Source organism: Coenobita brevimanus, chromosome 23 (assembly GCF_032717465.1).
Source record: "Coenobita brevimanus isolate Jiangsu-jjx chromosome 23, ASM3271746v2, whole genome shotgun sequence".
Classification (NCBI taxonomy): domain Eukaryota; kingdom Metazoa; phylum Arthropoda; class Malacostraca; order Decapoda; family Coenobitidae; genus Coenobita; species Coenobita brevimanus.
Window position 1 is genome coordinate 53,492,683 of NC_136976.1, and position 23,835 is coordinate 53,516,517.

Genomic DNA, 23,835 nt, shown 5'->3' on the forward strand with positions numbered 1-23,835 from the left:
CCATCCTCTGTCATGGCAAGTGATCACCACTTATTTACTACTTTGTACACTACTTAACCCTTTTTATGCAGTGATGTTCCTAGAGCTTGTATGAGTACTACAATAAATATTAGGTTTAATCTAGGGGGAGATGTCAAAATTTGTCAAGAGGGTCAAAAGGGGTACTCTGGGGAAATGTCTGGATTTCACCATACCAATTAGCCTTATAACATGGGTTTCTATGGTACCATTAGCACAATCTGATTTCTATGGAAAAATTCAATGATACATTAGCTGTGTAACTGGAGAGGTCACCATAATGGTTTTTCTCTGCCCCTTAGATCAGCTGTCCTTCAAGACATGTAAAACTTAGCTTTAATGTTTAAAGTAGAGCTGCCTGCCCAGGCCAGATGTCTACAAGACAGTCACTACAATATTCATGCATACTGTACATATTAATATCCAGTGGTAGGTGGTGGCAACCATCATCCACTCACTTGATGTGGTGTTACCTACTTCTTTCACCTTTACCATTCTTTTTCTGTGTCTGAGCTCCTCTCTTCCCATTTCTCCCATCTTTCCTGTCATTTTTTAAAACTCTTCTTTCCTTTCCAGGTGGCTTTACATTGAATGACAAGCCTAATGGCTTCCTGTAAGCCAGAAAACCATTTACAATGCAGGGTGGTAACCACATAACCAACCATATGTGTTCCCTACATGTCAACAAGTGTGTTGGCAGAGGGTTAGTGCCCCTCCCTATAAACAGCCACCCTTTACAGGATTATGGCATCTGACTATAGACAGAGATAGACACTGAAGTCTCAAACAACCTATACAAAAAAATAAAAAAATAAAAAAATAAAAAAAAAACATCCAGAAATGACTCACAGGGCACCCTTTGCTACAAAGGCTTCTACATTTTCATTGTCGATTTGAAGAGCTTTGTTTAAGCACTGAAAGGCTTCCTCGTGCTGTCCACGCTTGAAGAATACCACACCATCTGCTACAGACTTATGGGCCCATCGTGACATCTGCGCTTTCCTCAGGGACTTGTACATTTCACGCTCAGGGAATTTGTTCCTGAAATGTATACAATCTACATAATATACAAAAATTTACAATGGAAAAAAATGCAGAGAAGATTGCAAGATATCAATGGCATTGCCTATCAATCCATCAAATTTGTATTCAGAGATCTGGAATATCCAACTTACCAAATCAAGAATGAAACCAGAGGTGGTGCCAAGGCACAGCATACCCGTCCCCAGCAGTCATTTTAGTGCTGACGTATAAACACAACAGGATATCTAGGCAACGATGTCACGTATCAAATTTGGGGAAAATCAGGTGAAAATTGACAATTTTATGCCCATTTGAAATTTTAAGCCTGACCCACCTGACTCTGACCCCATCGCTAACTGGGGGGTGACCCCCTGATGTAATGAGGCATGTTACAGGATGTAAATTTGAAAGATGCACCTGTAGGTTTTGGTTTCATGCTGATATGATGGATTTGAAAGGAGATAGAGTGAAAAAAAAAAAAAAAAAAAAGGTTCTTACATGTCCCCATTTTTTACATTTGGGGGGCCTACAGCCTGGGTCTTCGACCAATTTGGCCCAAAATTTAATCAGGAGATTAGAAGGTCACAGCCCATCCCCCCTGTAAGTTTGGTCAAAATCACACCAATAGTTTTTTTGTAAAGTTGTTAACAGACAGACAGGCAAGCAAGCATGCATACAAACAATCAAACAAATGGACAGACGGACAGACATGCCGAGTGAAAACAATACCTGTCCCCGAAACCCTCCGGGATGCAGACGGGCAATTAAGATGAATGAATGAAAGATTATTGGACTGTATTAAAATATAAGTACAGTACATCCCCACAGTACACGAGTTCCGAGAATGCGATCCCCCTTGTACGCGAGGAACTTTTTTTTTTTCTTTTTTTTTAAAGTACGCAAAGTGAATTCCTTGTAAGCGAGACGGGCAGCGAGGAATGGCCCAAATCCAGGGTTATCCTGAGTACGCAATATATTGCACCCAAAGAAGTGATAACGGGTAAAGATGAGCAGCCATATTCCTGTTGATTTACTTAAGCCATATCCTTCTTGATTTACCTAGTAAAGCAATAATCTCGTTGGTTTACTTTATCTTAGGTAATATGTCTTAGATAGTTTCCCTGTATAGTACAGTACTTAGGTCTGGAAGGCGTCTCAAGGGTTGCCCATGAAGGGTGGTGCCGCTCATATGCAATTTATCCCATAAGTTTATGCATTCACAGTACGCGAATTCCTAGTACACGACGTCCTCTGCCACCCATATAGGTGCATACTAGGGGGATGTACTGTGTGTATATATATATATATATATATATATCTATCTATCTATCTATCTATACGTATATATATATATATATATATATATATATACGTATATATATATATATATATATATATATATATATATATATATATATATACGTATATATACATATATATATATATATATATATACGTATATATATATACGTACATATATATATATATATATATATATATATATATATATCTATCTATCTATCTATCTATCTATTGCCAGACGCCTCAATCCCATTTGGGGTGGCCACAAACAAATTGCCTCCATGTCGCCCTGTCCCCCGCCATTTCACTGCCCTGCTCCCAATTCACACCCCCATCTCTCATATACCTCTCCACCCCATCCCTCCATCTCATCATCGGCCTCCCCCTCCCTCTTCCCCCCTCCACCTCACTCACATACACTCTCTTCGTCAGTCTTTCACCCTCCATCTTCTCCACATGGCCAAACCACCTCAGTGTGTTCCTCAAAACGCTTCCTATCACATCCACATCCACACCAAAACGCTCCTTTATATCCTCATTTGTCAGCCTGTCTCTCCATGTGACTCCACAGGCTCCTCTTAAATAACTCATTTCCACTGCTCTCACTTGACTTGTGTCCTTCCAACAACGTCCAAGGTTCACTTCCATACGTTAGAGTTGGGTATCACAATACTGTCATGTTGTAACTTTTACACTTCCATGCTCACTTCCCTGTTTCTTATCACTGCTTTCAAAGAACCAGCAACCTTTCTTCCCTGCTGTACCCTTTCAAGCACTTCACCCTCCAAACCTCCATCCTTACTCATCACACTACCCAAGTACTTAAATGTACTCACATTCTCCAATTCCACACCATCCAACCTCGCTGTACATTCACTGACTTCACCTCTCTCAAAGACCATCACTTTACTCTTCCCTACATTCACCTTTAGATTCCGTTTCTTGCTCACTTTTCCAAACTCATCCACCAAGCCTTGCAGCTCTCCTTCGTCTTCACTCAACAACACAGTATCATCTGCAAACAACAGTACAGGGAGTTTCCAAACACTATCCTCTCTCACCAGGGCCACTCCAACATCCACTACCCTAACTTGTACCTCTTTTATTACCCAATACATGTACAGATTGAACAACCATGGAGACATGACACACCCCTGTTTCAACCCAACCTCCAAAGAGAAAAATTCACTTAGTTCACCATCCACGCGCACTGCAGCCTTAGCACCATCATACATACTCTTCACAGCATTCAACAACTTCCCATCTACTCCATATATTCTTAATACTTTCCACATTCCTTGTCTATCCACCCTGTCATATGCTTTCTCCAAATCCATGAAAGCCGCATACAACTTCTTTCCCTTCTCTAGAAACTTTTCCACTAAAAATCTAAGAATGAATATCTGATCTACACAACCTCTTCCCTTCCTAAAGCCTCCATGTTCTTCTCCAACTAATTCCTCTGTTCTTTCTCTAACTCTGTCAATAAGAATCCTACCATACATTTTTCCTATTATACTAAGAAGACAAATGCCCCTATGATTACCACACACTTCTTTTTCCCCTTTTCCTTTGTACAAGGGAATAATTATACCTGACTTCCAATCCTCCGGGACTCTACCTTCCTCCCAGGCCAATCTGCACATCTTCCACACCCATTCCACTACTATCTCTCCCCCATGCTTCAGCATTTCACCACACACTCCATCAATTCCTGGGGCTTTCCCCGATTTAACTTTCTTCACTGCTTCCACAACTTCTATCCTACTGATTTCTTCCTGTCTTCTCACCTCCCTCCTCCTCCCAGCCATTCCCCATCCACTTATACTCACATTACTTTCATCCTATATGTTCAACAATTCCTTAAAGTGTTCTCTCCATCTGCTCACTTTTTCTCCCTTCTCCACTAGTAATCTACCATTTTTATCTTTGACTCCCCTGTTAACCTCACTTCCACCCTGTCTTACTCTCTTCACCTCTTTCCAGAATATTTTCTTACAGTCCCTCCACTTTACACTCAAATTCCTTCCAAATTCCTCATCCACTTTCTTCTTACTCTCTCTTACTAATCTCTTCACCTATCTCTTTCTTTCTACAAATAACTCTCTCTTCCGCCTCTCAACTTCTTCCTCGCCACTATTTCTCATCCATTCATTGTATGCTTTCTTCTTTTGTGCCACAGCCTGTCTCACCTCTTCAGTCCACCACGCTGTTCCTTGCACCCCCCTCCGTCTTCTCTTCCTCCCACACACCACATCACATGCTGCACATATTTCTTCTGTAAATATCCTGCACACACCTTCCACGTCCCCCATCTGCTCCAATTCATATTTGCCCAATCGTTCCTCCACTTCTCTCTTATACTCTGCCTTTTTCTCATCATCTTGTAACCTTTCCACTCTCCTTGTAACTACTCCGTCCTCTAGTCTTTCCCTTCTTCTATTCCTCCATCTTACTTGGATCCTCATTCTGGCCACCACCAAGTAGTGGTCAGAAACTCCACTCCCCCAACCTCTATAAGCTCTTGCATCCATTACACATCTTCGCATCCTTTCATCCACACTCACATAATTAATCATTGCCTTCCTTTCATTCAGTTCACCACCCACCCTTCTCATCACTCGCCATGTACACCTGTGGATCATTTTATGCCTGAAGAGGGTATTGGCTATCACCAACCCCATCCCAGCACAAATGTCCACTAACGCACTCCCATTCTCATCTATCTCAGCAGGCACACCCCACTCACCAACTATTCCATCCACCCTCACATTCCCTACTGTACCATTCATATCACTGATCAAAAACACTCTCTCATTCCTTCCAAACTTTTCCATGCACACTTCCACATTTGTCCAGAACTCTTCTCTCACTCTGCTAGCACAATCTTGCGTTGGCGCATACACACACACAATCGCCCACATTTGTATTCCAACTTTCAACTTTACCCATACAATCCTTGACCCAACTGATCCATACTATCTTATGCTCTTCTTCCATCTTTTACTCACAACTATACATGCTCCTTCCTTTGCCCTCTCATTCTCACCTACTCCTGCACATATACCCCATCCATACTCCCATTCTCTCACACTTTCTCCACCCCATTTTGTTTCAGTCATTCCACATACATCCACTTTTGCACCCTCAAGCACCTGGACAATCTCTCTCTCTTTCACCTCATCATTTGCTCCTCTTACATTCCAAGTAGCCATTACCAAGTCCTTTGTCCGGTCCTGGGTCGTCATTATTTGGTCAGTCCTTGTCCGAGGCTTCTTGTTTGTTTTTTTTGTTAGTTTTTTTCCGGGGAGGGGCACTAACTCTCCGCAAACCTTTTAGTCGCCTTTTACGACGAGCAGGGATACTGGGGGAGTATTCTTGAAAAAAAAACCCTATATATATATATATATACAGTACTGTACATAGCCTCCTCATAACCCTGCATGTATACCTGTGGATCATCTTATGCCGAAAGTAGGTGTTAGCTATTGCTAACCCCTTACCAACACATACATATATATATAAATCTATCTATCTATCTATCTATATATCTATCTATCTATCTATCTATCTATCTATCTATATATATATTATATATATATATATATATATATATATATATATATATATATATATGAATATACATATATATATTCATATATATATATATATATATATACAGTAATCCCGCATTTTTTGCGGATTTTTTGTCTACGGTTTTGCCCTCTCGCGGATTTTCTTAGCATTAATAAGTTCAATAAAAATATCCTTGAATATACAGAAAAAAAAAAAAAATGAAATTCCCGCAGCTTCCAATTGTAGCGCGGTAAACTCACGCCACCCTCTGTCCCTTTCCTGTGGCCCCTCTGCCAGTGTTACCATATCTAGCATAATTTTATTCTTTTAGCATAATTTTGATCAAATTTTCGAGTCTGGAATATTTTTTAGCATATTAGAAGTTTTAGAATCATTCTAGCATAATTTAGAATGGAATAGAATATTTTTAGAATAATTTTATAAAAGCTACAAATCAGAGAGAGAGAGAGAGAGAGAGAGAGAGAGAGAGAGAGACGAACAAGGTAAGATGTTTGAATAATTGGTTACTTTCAGTTTGGGCTTGGTTGGGTTGGATTAGGTTAGGTTAGGTTAGGTTGGATTGGATTAGGTTAGGTTAGGTTAGGTTGGATTAGGTTAGGTTAGGTTTTAGGTTAGGTTCGGTTTGGTTCGGTTAGGTTAGGATAAGTTTGAGCTTTGTACTTTACCCATGAAACCTAGGTTTTTCCGATGGATTTTGGTATGATTCATTCGATTTTCAGCTTCATTTCAGTCGGAAATGACCATTTTCTGTGTTTTCCCCCCTCCCTATAACCCCCGATTCCCCAAAGATCCCTGATTATTTCAGGGGGATGGGGGGGGGGTCATATCTCAAAATCTGGTTATTTCCGACGGAAATGATGCTCAAAATCGAACGAATCACATCAAAATCCATCAGAAAAACGTAAGTTTCGTGGGAAAAAGCAGTATGGGTAGATACCGATATTTATCCTCTTACTGTATGTAGGTTCATTTTAATATTTTCATAGTAAACAATACATAATTAATATGTTGCACGAATATGTATAGAATTTTATCATTTAGCTTCAAGTTAGCATAAATCATTTTTTACTTGGAACAAATATGCTCAGTCTAGCATAATTTTTTCATTGCCCTAGCATAATTTCGTTGTTTGGATATGGCAACACTGCTCTCTGCCTCGCATTCTTCAGTCCACGCCTGACTGCCTTAGGTGGCTGTTGTGGTTGTAACCACACTATGATATGAGCCTCTTGCCTCCCACTTGCTTTCCACATGGCCCCAGGACGTAAGCCAGCCTCACCAAAGGCTAATAATACAATTAGTAAGAACTCCAAAGTGACAAAACGATCAAGTTATGACCTTAGCAGAGAAAATTGTGTTACTGGACAAGCTAAGAAACGACCGTGCGAGTGTTTGCTATCACCAGTTAATGCATCTTTTTATTTTGTACTGTTTTGTTAATAAATGTGTAGATAATTGTGTATTACAGTACGGTGTTTACGTTTTTCCTTCATAATGGAGTATGTGCTTTCAATCTTGTAAGAAGGTATTTCGGGATGAGTATGGAGGTTTCGGGACAATTCGCAGTCACAACAAACACAAAACAATTCGCCTTCATTAATGAAGATAGCTATGGGTGACGCTAGAATATAATTCAAAGGCGACTACAGCGAGGAAGAAACAAGTTAATTATTGACTAAAGGTACAACTAATAAATAATATCCAGAACCTACGCTACAGAACATAGACTGCTGGATCCCCTGAAATATAGTTATTAAAGTATTGATTAATTAATAATAAGTATATTGATGAAAGTATTGATTAGTATATTTATAGAATGGCGGGGAATCGTCCAGGGTGCGAATTGTTCTGAAGGGGAATCGTCCATGTTTTGACGGGGAATTGTCTGACGGCGAATTGTCTCGCAATCAGTATGGACATGGACTGTGTGATGGGCAGCATGGTGGACACAAGTGCAAGTTTTCAATTGTTAATAGAGTATTCGCGGAATTGACTTTTCGCGGGGGTTACAAGAACGTAACTACCGCGAAATATGCGGGATTACTGTATATATATATATATATATATATATATATATAGATAGATAGATATATATTATATATATACAGTAATCACTCCAATATCCGATGTAATAGAGCCATAGGTAGGTCCGGATATTGGTTCTGTCCGGATATTGGGCCCCAGCTTATGGACTTGTACTTATGGACCCTAACTCAGAGAAACATCTATACAACTCCCTCTGGACATGCATAGCACCTATTTAAGACCTAAATCACACCAATAAGGCACATAAATGACTGAAATAAATGCAAATGAAACATAAAATGAGGGTTTAGAAGTATGTTCATACATTAATAAACATTCTGGTACTTATGGACCCTAACCTAGCCTAACTCAGAAAAACACATTCCTACTGCACATGCATAGCTACTAACACCCTATTCACACCAATAAAGGACATTAAAGAGTGAAATGAGGTAAGTATAGTATGGAAAAAAGTACAGTATGAAACATTCTGCCTACTTACAGCAAGTCCCTGGCCACCTCGATGAATAACCGCCTCCTCTCGGACTCTGACAGTAAGAAGGATTTCCTGAAGCACTTGCAGTACACTGTTCCTGAAGTCAGTGCCCTTAGTCAATCACACACAGAAGTCCGTTCTCTTCACAGTGTGCACTCTTGTCTAAATAATGCTCCATTGTAACTTACTAAGTGTTGCACTTTAACTTTTCCCATTCTTATAATTTTCCAAAGCCAAAACAAACAAGTCTATTTACGTTAAATTTTTTTTCTATTGAGTCTTTTCTCTCACAACTGTAAATCCTTAACACAACACACCGCTTTTTTCACTGCACAACACCCTAAATTCCCGTGTGGTCTAGTGGAGATGTTCTTGCTGTTTATTCACTGTCAGAGTCCAAGAGTATCACTGGCAGGCGACATAGGGATGCATCGCTGGGTCGTGGTGATGGCGTACCCACTGCAGACGACTCTGAAGACAGCCGCAAACTCACGTCGAGCGGTGACTCCACAGTGGCTGATGTGCTGGGCTGTGGCTCAGAGCAGGAGGGCCTGTCTTGGGGGGAAGGCAACGGAGTGGAGCCAGGGCTGGGCACAGCGGGAGTCACGGGCCTGAAAAAACTGTCAATGGTTGATTGACGCAATGACCAACGATTCTGACGATTGATGATGCGCTGCCTGAAAGCACGCACTTCCTCCACGAGTCCCAAGGGCCCCATCTCCCTGTCGCAGTCCGGGTGTTCCAGGTAGTCTAGGACGAACTCTAGATGTTCCCGGAGTGCGCTGGAGTAGTGTCCTGCTGAGAGGAGTCCACATCATCGTCGCCTTCATCGTCAGAATCTTCAAGTTCTGTACTGACACCTGCAACCGAAGACGCAATCTCGATATCAGACGTCTGATACCCAGGATCACCCTCGTCGTCATCCAACCACTCACGAACATCGTCCACATCTACATCGTCGCCGTGCGTAAGCAGCCGTGCATGGAAGTCATCCACGTCAAATCCTAGAAAATCGTACTCCACATCCGTTCCGAGAAGCAGAAGAGACCAACCATTTTCCAGAGTCTTCACAGGGACTTCCTTCCATGCACTAGCCCAGTTGTACAGCGCAGACTTGATGCTGTAGCGGCGAAGGTTTTCCAAAGTCCGCTTGCCTCGTGTGTCCCGTCCCTCCCTGCGCTCGTCCTCGTCCTCAAGAACAACCATCACCTCGTCCAGGAACTTCCAACGGTATAGGCGCTTTGTTGCCACGATCACTCCTTGGTCCATTGGTTGGATGAGAGCAGTCGTATTAGGTGGCAGAAACATGCACCTAATACGGCCACTTTCAGCAACCAAGTCCTTGTAGCACGGGTGGGCAGGTGCATTGTCGAGAAGAAGGAGGGCCTTTACCTGGTCGCGCGGGATTCCCAGTGGCTTCGTCTGGTAATGGATGACCTCCTTGACGAAGTGGCGGTGGAACCAGTCTTTGAAGATCACAGCTGTGAACCATGCCATCAAAGAATGGTACCAGACGACAGGAAGGACATCCATTACCCCACGAAGGCACCGAGGTTGCTTTGCGCGGCCAACAACAGCGGGCTTAAGCCGGTGCATGCCGTTAGCACTGGCACAACACAAACCAGATATCCGTTCCTTGGAGAGCTTGCGGCCAGGTACACGCTTCTCCGTCTCCTCGGCTAGAGTGTTCGTTGGCAGCGAGCGATAGAATAGACCAGTTTCGTCTGCGTTGTAGACTTGACCGAGAGTGAGACCCTCCCTGTCGATCAAGCCTTTCACCTTGTGCCGAAACTCGTCAACTCCATCCTCGTTAGCGTCCAATGCTTCGCCATGTGCTTTACGTTTGGTAAGGCCATGCCGTAACTTGAACGCAAAGAGCCAACCCTCGGATGCCTTGAAGTCTAGGGCGTCATGAAGCCTGGCGAACTTCTCAGCAGCAGCCTTCAGCTCCGTTCCACGTACCATCACACCAGCAGCACGTTGTTGGCGATACCAAATCAACGTGGATCGGTCGATTTCTGCAAATTTGGGGGTAAACATAACCTTCCTTTCCACACTGCGTTTGCTTCTCGACGAGAAGTCAGCCGTGTATTGCATGAGTTTGTCTCGGGATCTCTTAATATCGAACAATGTAGACCGGGCCAGGTTAAACTTGCGGAGAATGCGGGAAGAAGACCACCCCGCATCTACTTTCTCCAATATCTCCCGCTTCTTCTCCAGAGTCAACACCACTCTCATCCTTTTCTCAGATGGCGGGGCCATCATCACACACACTAAGAGGAGGCCCAAGAGCAGCAGGAGGCCCTGCAGCAAGTAAGGCACCACCACAAAAGCGATCACATGGGCAGCCATAACGACGAGTGTGCACTCACGGCAAGAGACAGGCGGAAAGTGGGGAGGATGCAGCGGCACTCTATCGGACGTCGGAGGAATGATGCGCCACAACAATGCTCTCCCGCGCCATGCGCGGCAAGTTCAAATTACAGGCAGGATTTGGGGGGGGGGGGGAGTTCCGGAACATTTTGGGAATATTGGATCCCAGGACGATTATGTCCAGGTAGTAGGGATGTTCAGATATTGGGCGTCTGGATATTAGAGTGATTAGTGTATATATATATATATATATATATATATATATTATACTATAGCAAGTTCAGGAGAGTGGTGGCTGAACAGGGAGCTGTAGACAGAGGCGTTAATGAACAGTACAGAGCCCTCAAGAACAATTTCTTGAGAATTACTGATGTAACATGTGGCTGGACAAGAGGACCACCAAAACATAAAGTAACTTGATGGTGGGATGAGGGTGTAGAAGCTGCAATTAAGGAGAAAAGAAGGCTTTTCCGGGAATGGAAGAAGGGTGGTAGCAAAGAGGAATATTTGGCTGCCAAGCGTAGGGCTAGAAGAGAGGTATACAAGGCAAAGTCTGAGTCACAGAGACAATTACTTGATAACCTAAATCATGGGGAAAGAAAAAATTTATTTAGGATGGCAGGTCAGGTGAAGAGGGATAATCGGGATATCATAGGTAAGCAGTGTGTGAAGAATGATGAAGGAAGGGTAGTGGTGAACAGTGAGGATATTAAAGATGCATGGAGAGAGCATTATAACCGGTTGTTGAATGAGGAGTTTGACTGGGACAGGGAAGGTTTGGAGCCAGCAGATCCAGTGTCTGGCCCTTGGCCTTTGATTGATACTGCTACTGTGAGTGAGGCAATAGGCAGGATGAGGGTGGGGAAGGCAGCAAGTGTGTCTGGGTTGACTGTCGAAATGTTGAAGGCCTCAGGCGATATAGGGGTGAGTTTAGTCACTGACCTGATAAATAGGATTATTTATGAGTGTGTTGTCCCAGATGATTGGCTGAAAAGTGTAATTGTAAATGTGTATAAAGGGAAGGGTGATGCCCTGGAAAGAGGAAATTATAGAGGTATAAAGCTTTTAGATCAGATAATGAAGGTAATGGAGAGAGTTTTAGAAGGTATGATTAGAGAAAGAGTGAATATTGATGAGATGCAGTTAGGGTTTATGCCAGGTAGGGGGACCACTGATGCCATATTCATTGTTTGACAGCTTCAGGAAAAATATATTGGTAGGAGAAGGGATCTTTATTTTGTTTTTGTTGATTTGGAAAAGGCCTTTGACAGAGTCCCTAGAGAGGTGGTGAAGTGGGCAATGAGAAAGCTTGGCTTGGAGGAGTGGCTGGTTAGGGTGGTTATTGCCATGTATGTGGGTGCTCACACCCAGGTGAGAGTGAATGGAGATTTGAGTGATGAGTTTTCCGCGAATGTTGGTGTGCATCAGGGGTCAGTCTTGAGTCCCATGTTGTTTATCATGGTACTTGAAGTCCTTTCACATGACTTTAGAAACGGACTCCCTTGGGAGTTGTTGTATGCTGATGATTTGGTGTTGACTGCAGAGAATGAAAGGGAGGCGGAGGAAAGGTTTAGGAAGTGGAGAGATGGTATGGGGCAAAAGGGTTTAAGGGTAAATGCAGATTAAAAAAAAAAGTGATGATATCTAGGGTTGGTGGCGGTACTGTCAAGGATGAGGGAGAGTGGCCATGTGCAGTTTGCCACAAGGGCGTGGGAAGTAATTCCATCTTGTGAGGTGTGTGTGATAAATGGGTGCATAAGAGATGTAGTGGTATCAGAGGTAGACTGCGAGATAATGCTGATTTTATGTGTATGGCGTGCCGGGGTGAGCAGGTGGAGATTGTCAGACGTGAAAGGATTGAACTTGCAGGTGAATCTCTTGAGTGTGTGGAAGAGTTTTGTTATTTGGGAGACATGTTGTGTGCTGGAGGTGAGGCTGGAGCTAGCTCTGTGGCTAGGGTGAGAAGTGGTTGGAAGAAGTTCAGGGAGCTCTTGCCTCTCCTGAGACTGAGAGGGCTCTCCCTTCGTGCTAAAGGGTCTTTGTATGCAGCATGTGTCAGGAGTGTAATGCTGTATGGCAGTGAGACCTGGGCAGTGAGGGGGGAAGATATTTGCCGGCTAAGATGTACAGAAATGACAATGATTAGGTGGATGTGCAGTGCGTCCCTGCGTCCAAGGCCTGGAGGGGCTGGGTTTACAATGGAAGAGTTGAGAGGTAGGATGGGACTGGAGTGTATTGGTGTTGTGATGAGGAGAGGTAGATTGAGGTGGTTTGGACATGTGGAGAGGATGGGGGATGATAATTTGGTGAGGAAGGTGAGAAGTGTTAATATTGGGGGTGGGGTTATGGGGGGTAGACTGAGAAAGAGATGGGAAGAGGTCATTAACCCCTACACCGCGGGCTTGTTTACCAATTACTTGCGTGTGCCGCGGGGTTATTTGGGATCCGACAGACTCTCAAAAAATATTTGCCAAAAATCAGTTATCAGTCCTAGAATAATAAAATTACATATGCTTATGGCACATACCTTCAGCTTTCTCCTGGAATGATTGTTGAGCCTTCGTCTGTTACCGTAGGACTTGTGGAGACCTCTGAAGTAGGGTAACGAAGTCTCCACTTTACACTTCCCAACAACCCGTAATATGATTACCACAGCCAGATACAAACACTATAAACACTATTCTACAATTTTCAAGTAGTTTGGGATCCATACTCAAAAAAAAAAACACTGTGAAAGCAATGGAAATTACGAGCGCGTCTGATCGTCGCACTGGCACTAGTTCGCTCATGGTAGTCTGTCATTTATTATTCATAAAACCCCTCACACTTTATATTTCTATTACTATATAACACTTATATATATCTACAGTCTTTATCCATAAGTTTCCTTCAGTAGTATTAGTTTATTGTCACTGTAGGGATTCAATTTCTTTCAGTAAAATACGTAGCATTCACTTTCTCGTCCTGTATACTGGCATTGAGAGTGAATGTCACTTTCATCTTCACTCTCATAACTCATAGCATTCAGACATGCTAGAGTGAAACTTTCACTTTCATTACTCCTAGGGTATATACTCGTATTCTTATAATACTACTCATTTACATTTCTATTTACGTTCTCTATTTTATTTACGTTATTTACATTTCTATTTTATTTACAGTGTTATGCACTGTCACTTGAAATAACTTATAAAACTATTTTCCATTGTTCACGTATATTTACATTCATTACTTTCACTTGCTGTTTACACATTATTTACACATTATTTACAATTCCACTTGCACTGTTTTACTCAATAGAAAGATCGTAGTCACTCTTTTATCAATTGTCAGCCCTTTACCTCTTTCCACACGAGGTTTAGTAGGGGGTAAAGGTCACAGAGCCATTTGCATGGGGGTGAAAAAAGGCCTTGAAGTCAGCAAGATGAAACATACGTCCTCTCACTTCGGAAGATGAGACTACACTGATAACGCAGTTGCCAGGCCAGCTAGCCTAGAGGCCTGCTTTAGGGGTTATTCAGAGTTACCAATATTACTTCTTGAAACAGCTAAGTCTAGCACTGATATGATTGGCAGGAAATCTAGACAATACATTATAAATTTGGTAGTTCCAGGTGAATGTAAATATCATTTAGGGTTCTCCCTTCCTCCTTACAGGTATATTTATTACGAAAATAGATTAGAGGCCTACTTAGGAGATATATAATCAGAGCTACCAATGTTAAATCTTGAAACAGCTTTGTGTAGCACTGATATGATTGGCAGGAAATCTAGACAATACATTATAAATTAGGTAGTTCCAGGTGAATGTAAATATCACTTAGGCTTCTCCCTTCTCTCCTTACATGTATATTTATTACGAAAATAGATTATACGGCATATTTCAAGGGGAAAAAAACAGCGAAAATTAGCGAACGAGTGCACGTGAGGTGTTGTCAGGTGATAATTAGCCAATTCCAGGTGTATGGCACTCTCACTTACCTGATTTCTTTCTTGTATATATTATTTGGTATAAGAATACGACATAGGGCTTATTTCAATGGATGAAATCAGTGAAAAATTCCAGGGAAGATTTACTTAGCGTAGCATGGCCGGGCAGGCGAGAGGATAGGGTAATGGAGGGGGGGTAGGGAGGGGAGTCAAGAACGGGGAGAAATGGCTAAATTGTCAACAATGGATGGGAGTACAGATGAGATTAGGAGTGCTGACTAGTGTTGGACATTGTCAGTACTGATAGATGATACAAGCCCCCACTTGAAAGCCCGGGTGAATTCAAAATAACACAGAATCACAAAAGCGACGCCCCGCGGTATGATCCCTTGCTCCCAAGCGTCACGAAAGTGACGCCCCGAGGTTAAGGGGTTAAGTGTGACCTTAGGGTTAAGGGACTGAACAGGGAGGCTGCAATGGATCGTGCAGCGTGGAGAGCCGCCATTAGGTGACCAAGGCTGACACATGCAAGCATGTTGGAGCCTTTAAAAACGAAACGAAACGAAACGATTATATATATATATATATATATATATATATATATATATATATATATACAGCATATATATATATATATAAATAAGTACCCTCGCGTCCAACATGGTAATATTGTCATGCACAGGTCCCGTGTTGGACCAAAAACGTGTTGGACAAACAACAGAGCTTAGGGGGAAAAATGAATTATGTCAGCAACCCTGGGAAAAGTCACCCTAAATACCTACCATATACCTTTACATATATTGGTACTGCTGTAATTATAATAAACGGTGCTGTACTATGAATGATAACTAACTTTTTAGGATAGTGTTGGTGGGCTTGCTGGGAATGGAAGGTGGTATCCAAGGCTGTAGGTGGTCCTACTGGGTCCCCGGAGGATGGCTGCTTGTGTGACTAGCGGGTAATGGCTGCTGCTCCTCCTCAACCTCCCTCATAAATCCTGCGAAATCACACTCAGAAAGACTATCCTCATCCACATCCATGGAAAGTCCTGCTTCTTCCTGTCCTAGCATTCCGTAAGCCTTCACTGCTGCCAGGATCTTGTCTTGGTTTTTTATTATGGTCCTCACGCTGGCTTCATTCACGTCGTAGGCCTTGGTGATGTCCAATTTCCTCTCCCTTTTCTTCTTCCTCTCGATGATTTCAAGCTTGGTGGCCTGAGGGAGGTGCCGCCACTTCTTGGGGTTCTCAGAAGGCTTCCTAGGCATCGTGAGCAGGATAAATTGCAGTAGCAAGGGCAGAAAATGCAGCGAGAAAAAAGCACCTTCCAATGTGATATGACTGAGTGGCACTGTGGCGGGAGAAATTTAAACAAAACATCACGTGAGAGCAGAAGCATTTTTGACTGGGTGACATCACGATCACATCACGATAGCGGGTGGGGGAGGCAACTTGATCAGAAGTTTTGATTGGCTGTCAGCATCACAGGAACATCCAGTATGACCATGTTGGACCGGGGGTGATTGTACTAGAGGCGAACTCTGCGGATTTCGCCCACTTCTCGGAGCTCCGTGCGTGTTAAGCTAATGCACCCATGTTACAGTGATTAAATTGTATTAAATCGTACTAATTTTTTGCTCTCCGTGCTGGACGCGAATCGTGCTGGACAAACGCGTGTTGGACGCAAGGGTACTGTATATATATATATATATATATATATATATATATATATATATATATTGTTACATAGCCTATGATCTCATCATCCTTTGTGTAATTTTAACGCACAGTTGCTGCATGTTTGATCACGAGCGTGTTCTGCCTCAGTCCCCCCTTCTACCGTTATAGTAGAGTAAGTCGTTCTCTCTGTTATTCAGAGCGGGATTTTCAGCCTTTTGTCCCCATGGCTTCATTTGCGCGTCCTTCTTACAAGTTGTATCAGGCTCTCCTGGCCCCTATATAATGAGCTCAGTCTCTGCATCATGGCCACTTAGATCTGCTCCTCATTTTGTTCACATCTCTGTCCTCCCCTGTACAGATATTATTATTGTGAGTGCTCAAGAAATCTCCAAACATCTAGCAGCTGTGTGTAATTTGAGTATAACTGTTGTTGCATTTTTTTCTTGTATTGTATAGCATAAGTTTAATTTGTAGGCCTAGTGAGGTTTTTGATTAATGTTGGGTTTTATGTCAGTCATTTTTGATAATAGTTTGTATCTGTAATAATTTATCTGGCATTCACTGAGTATTATCTGGTATCTCATTTTATCAGGGCTGACTTAGATAAATTTACTCTTGCTAATTTCGTGTTAATAGAGGCTATTGCAGTTAACCACATATCTAACCTATTTATTTGCCATTACATTATCCTTATGAGTCCTGAATGTTTTGTTGTTATTTTGAGCATTAAACTTTAACTTGTAATTTTACCTAACTCTTTTGTTTCGAACCTGGAACTTTACGGGACAGTAGTGATTTTTAGCATTCTCACTTAAAGTGTACATTATCTTTCTCTGTTCCGTAACATAAATTTGGCGACCTCATATCAGGATATTCAGGATATTATCATAAGGATATTGCTTGATATTTTGTGACTGTTACTTATTAATTATGTCTACTATTACCACACTTGATGAAGCCAAAGATTTTTTGTCAAATGTGCAAACAGTGTGTGATATAGAAAACAGAACAAAGAATGAACTTAAGCTTGTTGCTCAACAATTGGGAATTGCTGTTCGCTCTCATCATTCTAAAGATCAAATTGTTGACATGATTAATGAAAGCTTGTTTAATGTAACTCCTCCAAATGAGCAAACGCAGATTGAATTAGCTAAGTTACAGCTAGCCCTGCAGGAGTCTCGTGTTAAAGAGGCTGAATTTCAAGCACGTGCTAAGGAGGCTGAGTCTCAGGCTAAGGAGGCGGAATCTCGGGTTCGGATTCAGGAGGCACAGATACAGGCTCAGGCACAAGTTGAACTTGCCAGGATTCAGGCAGACCATGAGTATCGCATGACACAAGGTGGAACTGGATCATCTAGCTCTGATGATTTTGATGTGGCTAAAAATGTTAAACTTGTCCCTCCTTTTAAATATTCTGATTTAACAAAGTATTTTCAGTTGTTTGAGAGGGTAGCTACAGGTTTTAATTGGCCTAAGGAGTATTGGCCAGTACTCCTTCAAACTGTTCTCACCGGTAAAGCTCAAGTAACTTATGCATCTTTGCCTCAGGATCAGTCTGATAATTATGATGTAGTTAAGAGCTTGATTCTTAAGGCCTATGAGCTTGTTCCTGAAGCTTATAGAGTAAAATTTAGGACAACTTACAAGCAAGATAAGCAATCCCATGTTGAGTATGCAAAAATCAAAGAAGATTTGTTAGAGCAGTGGTTAAATTCTAAGAATGTGGATTCTGATTTTGACAAATTTAAGCAGATGGTTTTGCTGGAGGACTTCAAAAGGTGTATTAGTAAAGATGTAAGCCTATATCTTGATGAGAAAAGAATAGATAATTTGTCTGATGCTGCAGTTTTAGCTGATGAATATGTTCTCACTCACAAGAGATATTCTAAAGAAAAAGGGAAAGCTGAGAGTAAGTACGTTGCCTCTACTCAGAGTACAGGTAACAGGAAAGAGAATAAGGATGATGTTTCTCAGGAAGTAAATACCAGCTTCACCTCTAGATTTCAGAAAAGTAAATGTACTTATTGTAGTAAGCTTGGTCATACTACGCAGAGATGTTTCAGGAGACAGCGTGATGTGAACAAAAAGGAGTCTTTAAATATTCAGTCAATTGGTCTAGTGTCCACTCTTGAGAGTTCCCAGAATTCTTTAACTGAGTTAACTGAACCTGCTTTGAGGGGTAACTTAAATTCTCATGATGGAGCTCCTCTTTTGAGCAGTAACGTGGGTGACACTCTCAAGAGTTCATGTGCTAATTTCCTGTCTGATGGTTTTGTCAGTCCTCTGGACAGTAATGACAGGAAATCAGTTCAAATATATCGTGATACAGGTGCTTGCCAATCCCTTATGCTGACCAGTGTTCTAGGCTCTAATGTTAATTCCTCTGATGAAACTGTAATCTTACAAGGTGTAGGGAATAATTACTTCTCTGTCCCTCTGTGCAGAGTGAATTTAGAGTCTGGTTTTGTTAATGGTTCCGTTATGGTTGGGTTGGTTGAGACACTCCCAATGTCAGGTGTAACTTTCTTACTTGGAAATGATATTGGTGGAAGTCAAGTGTGTCCAGCTCCTCAGTTGTCTAGTGAGCCAGTGGCTGCGTCCCAGGATTGTGATGTCCCTGATGTGTTCCCTGCATGTGCTGTCACTAGGGCTAAGTCTAAAGTTACTGGTGATTTAGAGGATAATGATGATGATGATGTTATCCTAGCTGACACTTTTCTTGCTAATTTGGACCACTCACCAGATGAGGCAGTACCCCGTAGTGTTGATAATTTGTCTCGTCAAGAGTTGGTTGAGTTGCAGGTTGCTGACCCTGAGTTGAAAGGTCTAGCTAACTCTGCTTACAGTGAAGAAGAGTCAGCCGGTGCTTCTACTTGTTATTATGTAAAGTCAGGAGTACTTATGAGGAAGTGGAGACCCCCAACAGCATCAGCCGACTGTGAATGGGAGGTTGTACATCAAGTTGTCATCCCTCATGTTTGTAGGCAGGATATCATTAGAGTGGCTCATGATTCCAGTTTGGCAGGACACCTTGGAGTGAGGAAGACTGTGGCACGCATTTTGAAACACTTCTACTGGCCAGGTATCTTCAGGGATGTTTCCTGGTATTGTAAGTCTTGTCACACCTGTCAAGTTGTGGGGAAGTGTAATCAGACCGAAAAGGTTGCACCTCTAGTTCCCATTCCTCCTTTTGAGGCGCCTTTCACCCGTGTGTTGGTGGATATTGTGGGCCCTCTTCCTAAGACTTCTTCAGGATTTTCTTATGTGTTGACCATGATTGATATGGCTACTCGTTATCCTGAAGCCATTCCACTTGGAAACATCTCAGCAAGGAGCGTGGTTGGGGAAATGCTGGGGTTCTTCACAAAGTTTGGTCTGCCTAGGGAGGTACAGTCAGACCGGGGAAGTAATTTCATGTCAAGCGTTTTCAAGCAGTCTCTGAAAGAGTTGGGCATCACCCAGATCACGTCTTCAGCTTACCATCCCCAGACCCAGGGAGCGTTGGAGAGATATCGTCAAACACTCAAATCGATGCTCAAGAAATACTGTTTGGAACATCAGAAAGACTGGGATAAAGGTCTTCCATTCGTTGTGTTTGCCGCAAGAGAATCTCCAAATGAATCACTGGGCTTCTCACCTTTTGAACTACTGTTTGGCCATGAAGTAAGAGGACCCCTTAAGTTACTCAAGGAATGCTGGCTGTCGGAGGAAGATGACGTCAACCTGCTGGAGTATGTGATGAAGTTCAAGGAACGGCTGTCCACTGCTTTACAGCTGGCGAGAGAGAATTTAGGAGCTGCTCAGGAGAAGATGGAGACTTGGTATGATGAGAAGTCCAGGTTGCGCCACTTTCAGCCAGGAGATCAGGTTTTGATTCTGCTACCAGTTCATGGGCAACCTCTTCAAGCCAAGTTTGGTGGCCCTTATTTCGTGGAGAAGAAACTCAGTGATGTGAACTATGTCATCGCCACACCAGATCGTAGAAAGAGCAAGCAACTATGTCACATCAACATGCTGAAGTTATATCACGGGCGGGACGAAAATAATCCAGTCTGCACTGTAGCTGTTCCACCCGAGTCTGCAAGTGAAGCTCTCCCATGCAGTATGAGCCTGAGTGATAGTTTGGGGAAGAATCCTGATATCATGAATGATCTCCAGACTAAGCTTTCTCATCTACCTCCCAAGGAAAGGCAGGAGTTTTCGGCATTACTGCAGGAGTACCCACAAGTGTTCCGTGCTACTCCAGGAAGAACCAATGTGTTGATGCATGATGTCGATGTTGGAGACGCAAAGCCAATTAAATTGCCTCCTTACCGTGTGAACCCAGTGAAAGTTCCTCTCATCCAGAAGGAGCTTGGCTACCTGTTGGACCACAAGATGATTGAGCCCTGTCAGAGCGAGTGGAGTTCTCCTGTCACTCTAGTCCCTAAGCCAGGTGGGTCACAGAGGCTTTGCATCGACTACAGACGTGTTAATCAGATAACTAAAACAGACACTTACCCTCTCCCTCGTGTGGAAGATTGCATAGACAAGATCGGAAAGGCTAGGTACATAAGTAAGTTTGATTTGTTAAAGGGTTACTGGCAAGTACCTATGACTGAACGTGCTAGGGAGATCTCATGTTTTGTAACACTAGGAAAGGCTTTTGCATGTTCGGTAATGCCATATGGTATGAAGAATGCACCAGCCACATTTCAGAAGCTCATGAATGTTGTAACAGAGGGTTTGGCAGGGTGTGTTGTTTATATTGATGATGTATTAATCTTCAGTGACAACTGGAAAGATCATCTATGCCATGTCAGTAAATTTCTTGACTGTTTAGTTCAGGCTAATCTTGTAGCTAATTTATCAAAGTGTGAGTTTGGTCAAGCTAAAGTTCAGTACCTTGGGTATGTAATTGGTGATGGACATGTTGCACCACCAGGAGCTAAGGTTCAGGTTATAAGTGATCTTCCCAGACCTAAAACTAGGAAAGAGCTACAAAGATTTTTGGGAATGGTAGGTTATTACAGGAGATTTGTTCTTAATTTTTCTATTCTTGTATCACCACTTACAGACCTACTAAAAAAGGGAGTTAAATTTGTCTGGACCGATAACTGTGAATCCTCTTTCAACAAACTTAAAGCTATTCTATTAAGTCAGCCAGTGCTCGCTACTCCAAATTTTGCTAAGCCTTTTAAGATGGCTGTTGATGCAAGTGATACAGGAGCTGGGGCTGTTTTGCTGCAAGAGGATGATCAGGGTATTGAACACCCTGTATCTTATTACAGTAAGAAGTTCACTCCACCTCAAAAGAACTACTCCACTATTGAGAAAGAGCTTTTGGCCTTGATTTTGGGTTTACAGCAGTTTTCATTTTATTTGTGTTCTGGTTTTGACCCCATAGTCATTTATACCGATCACAACCCACTGAAATTCCTTAGTAAGTTTAAAGATAAAAATCAGAGATTGACAAGATGGAGCCTACTTCTTCAGGAGTATTCATTAGACATACAACATGTCAAGGGGAAAGAAAATGTTATTGCAGATTGCTTATCTAGACTTTAGACAGATTGTTTTAGAGTAATAAGAAATTTCCTTTGTAAATTTCTTTTTCTTTGTGGGGAGGTGTTACATAGCCTATGATCTCATCATCCTTTGTGTAATTTTAACGCACAGTTGCTGCATGTTTGATCACGAGCGTGTTCTGCCTCAGTCCCCCCTTCTACCGTTATAGTAGAGTAAGTCGTTCTCTCTGTTATTCAGAGCGGGATTTTCAGCCTTTTGTCCCCATGGCTTCATTTGCGCGTCCTTCTTACAAGTTGTATCAGGCTCTCCTGGCCCCTATATAATGAGCTCAGTCTCTGCATCATGGCCACTTAGATCTGCTCCTCATTTTGTTCACATCTCTGTCCTCCCCTGTACAGATATTATTATTGTGAGTGCTCAAGAAATCTCCAAACATCTAGCAGCTGTGTGTAATTTGAGTATAACTGTTGTTGCATTTTTTTCTTGTACTGTATAGCATAAGTTTAATTTGTAGGCCTAGTGAGGTTTTTGATTAATGTTGGGTTTTATGTCAGTCATTTTTGATAATAGTTTGTATCTGTAATAATTTATCTGGCATTCACTGAGTATTATCTGGTATCTCATTTTATCAGGGCTGACTTAGATAAATTTACTCTTGCTAATTTCGTGTTAATAGAGGCTATTGCAGTTAACCATATATTTAACCTGTTTATTTGCCATTACATTATCCTTATGAGTCCTGAATGTTTTGTTGTTATTTTGAGCATTAAACTTTAACTTGTAATTTTACCTAACTCTTTTGTTTCGAACCTGGAACTTTACGGGACAGTAGTGATTTTTAGCATTCTCACTTAAAGTGTACATTATCTTTCTCTGTTCCGTAACAATATATATAGCTGAAGTAGATGGGAATGGTAGTGATTTGTTGGGCATCTGTGCTGGTATAGGGTTAGCAATAGCTAACACCTACTTTCGGCATAAGATGATCCACAGGTATACATGGTGGGTTATGATGAGGATGGATGGTGAACTTGTTGAACGAAAGGCAATTATAGACTATGTGTGTGTGGATGAGCGAATGAGAAGACAAGTGTTGGATGCAAGAGTGTGGAGAGGGTGGGGGAATGGAATCTCGGACCATCACTTGGTGATCGCCAAGGTAAGGCTGCAAAAGAAAATGGTTGAAGAGACGAAGGGCAAGACAGGAAGAAACAGCTCCTGTGAGAAGAGTAAGGAAACTGCAAGACAGTGGGAGAATGGCAGAGTATAAGAGCATAGTGGAAGAAAGATTGGGAAGGTATGAGTTAGAGCAGATGGAAGGGGTGGAAGACATATGTAAGATATTCACGGAAGAGATAGGTGCAGCGTGTGAGTTGGTTTGTGGAGTGAGGAGGAGATGCAGGGGTGTGCAAGGGACAGCATGGTGGAATGATGAGGTGAAACGAGCTGTGGAACAAAAGAAGAAGGCACTGAATGGCTAGCGAGTAGAGGTAGGGGAGAAGATCAGAGAGAGCAGAGAGAGGTATATGTGATCAGAAGGGAGGTGAAGAGATTGGTGATGGAGAGCAAGAAGAAAGTGGATGAAGAATTTGGGAGGAATCTGAGTGTGTAATGGAGGGAGAGTAAGAAATTGTTTTGGAAGGGGGTAAAGTAAGTAAGACAGTGTGAAAGGGGAAATAGTAGGGGTGTGAAAGATAGGAATAATAGACTGTTGGTGGAGAAGAGAGAGAAATTGAGGAGATGGAAGAAGCACTTTGAGGATTTGTTGAATTAGAGAGTGAGAGCAGTGCGAGTATAAGTGGTTGGGGAATGGCTGGGAGAAGGAGAGATGAGAGGAGGGAGGAAGAGATCAGTAGGGCAGAAATAGTGGATGCAATGAAGAAGAT

General features: G+C 42.3%; 1 protein-coding gene across 1 annotated transcript in view; it reads right to left on the bottom strand.

The window, feature by feature from the left end:
- LOC145392973 (uncharacterized) overlaps positions 1–23,835 on the bottom strand; it is a 327,964-nt gene that overhangs the window by 177,369 nt on the left and 126,760 nt on the right. The window contains exon 8 of the mRNA XM_080267267.1: positions 868–1,059. Coding sequence (XP_080123393.1) covers positions 868–1,059 — 192 coding nt within the window. The remainder of the gene's footprint in view (positions 1–867; positions 1,060–23,835) is intronic.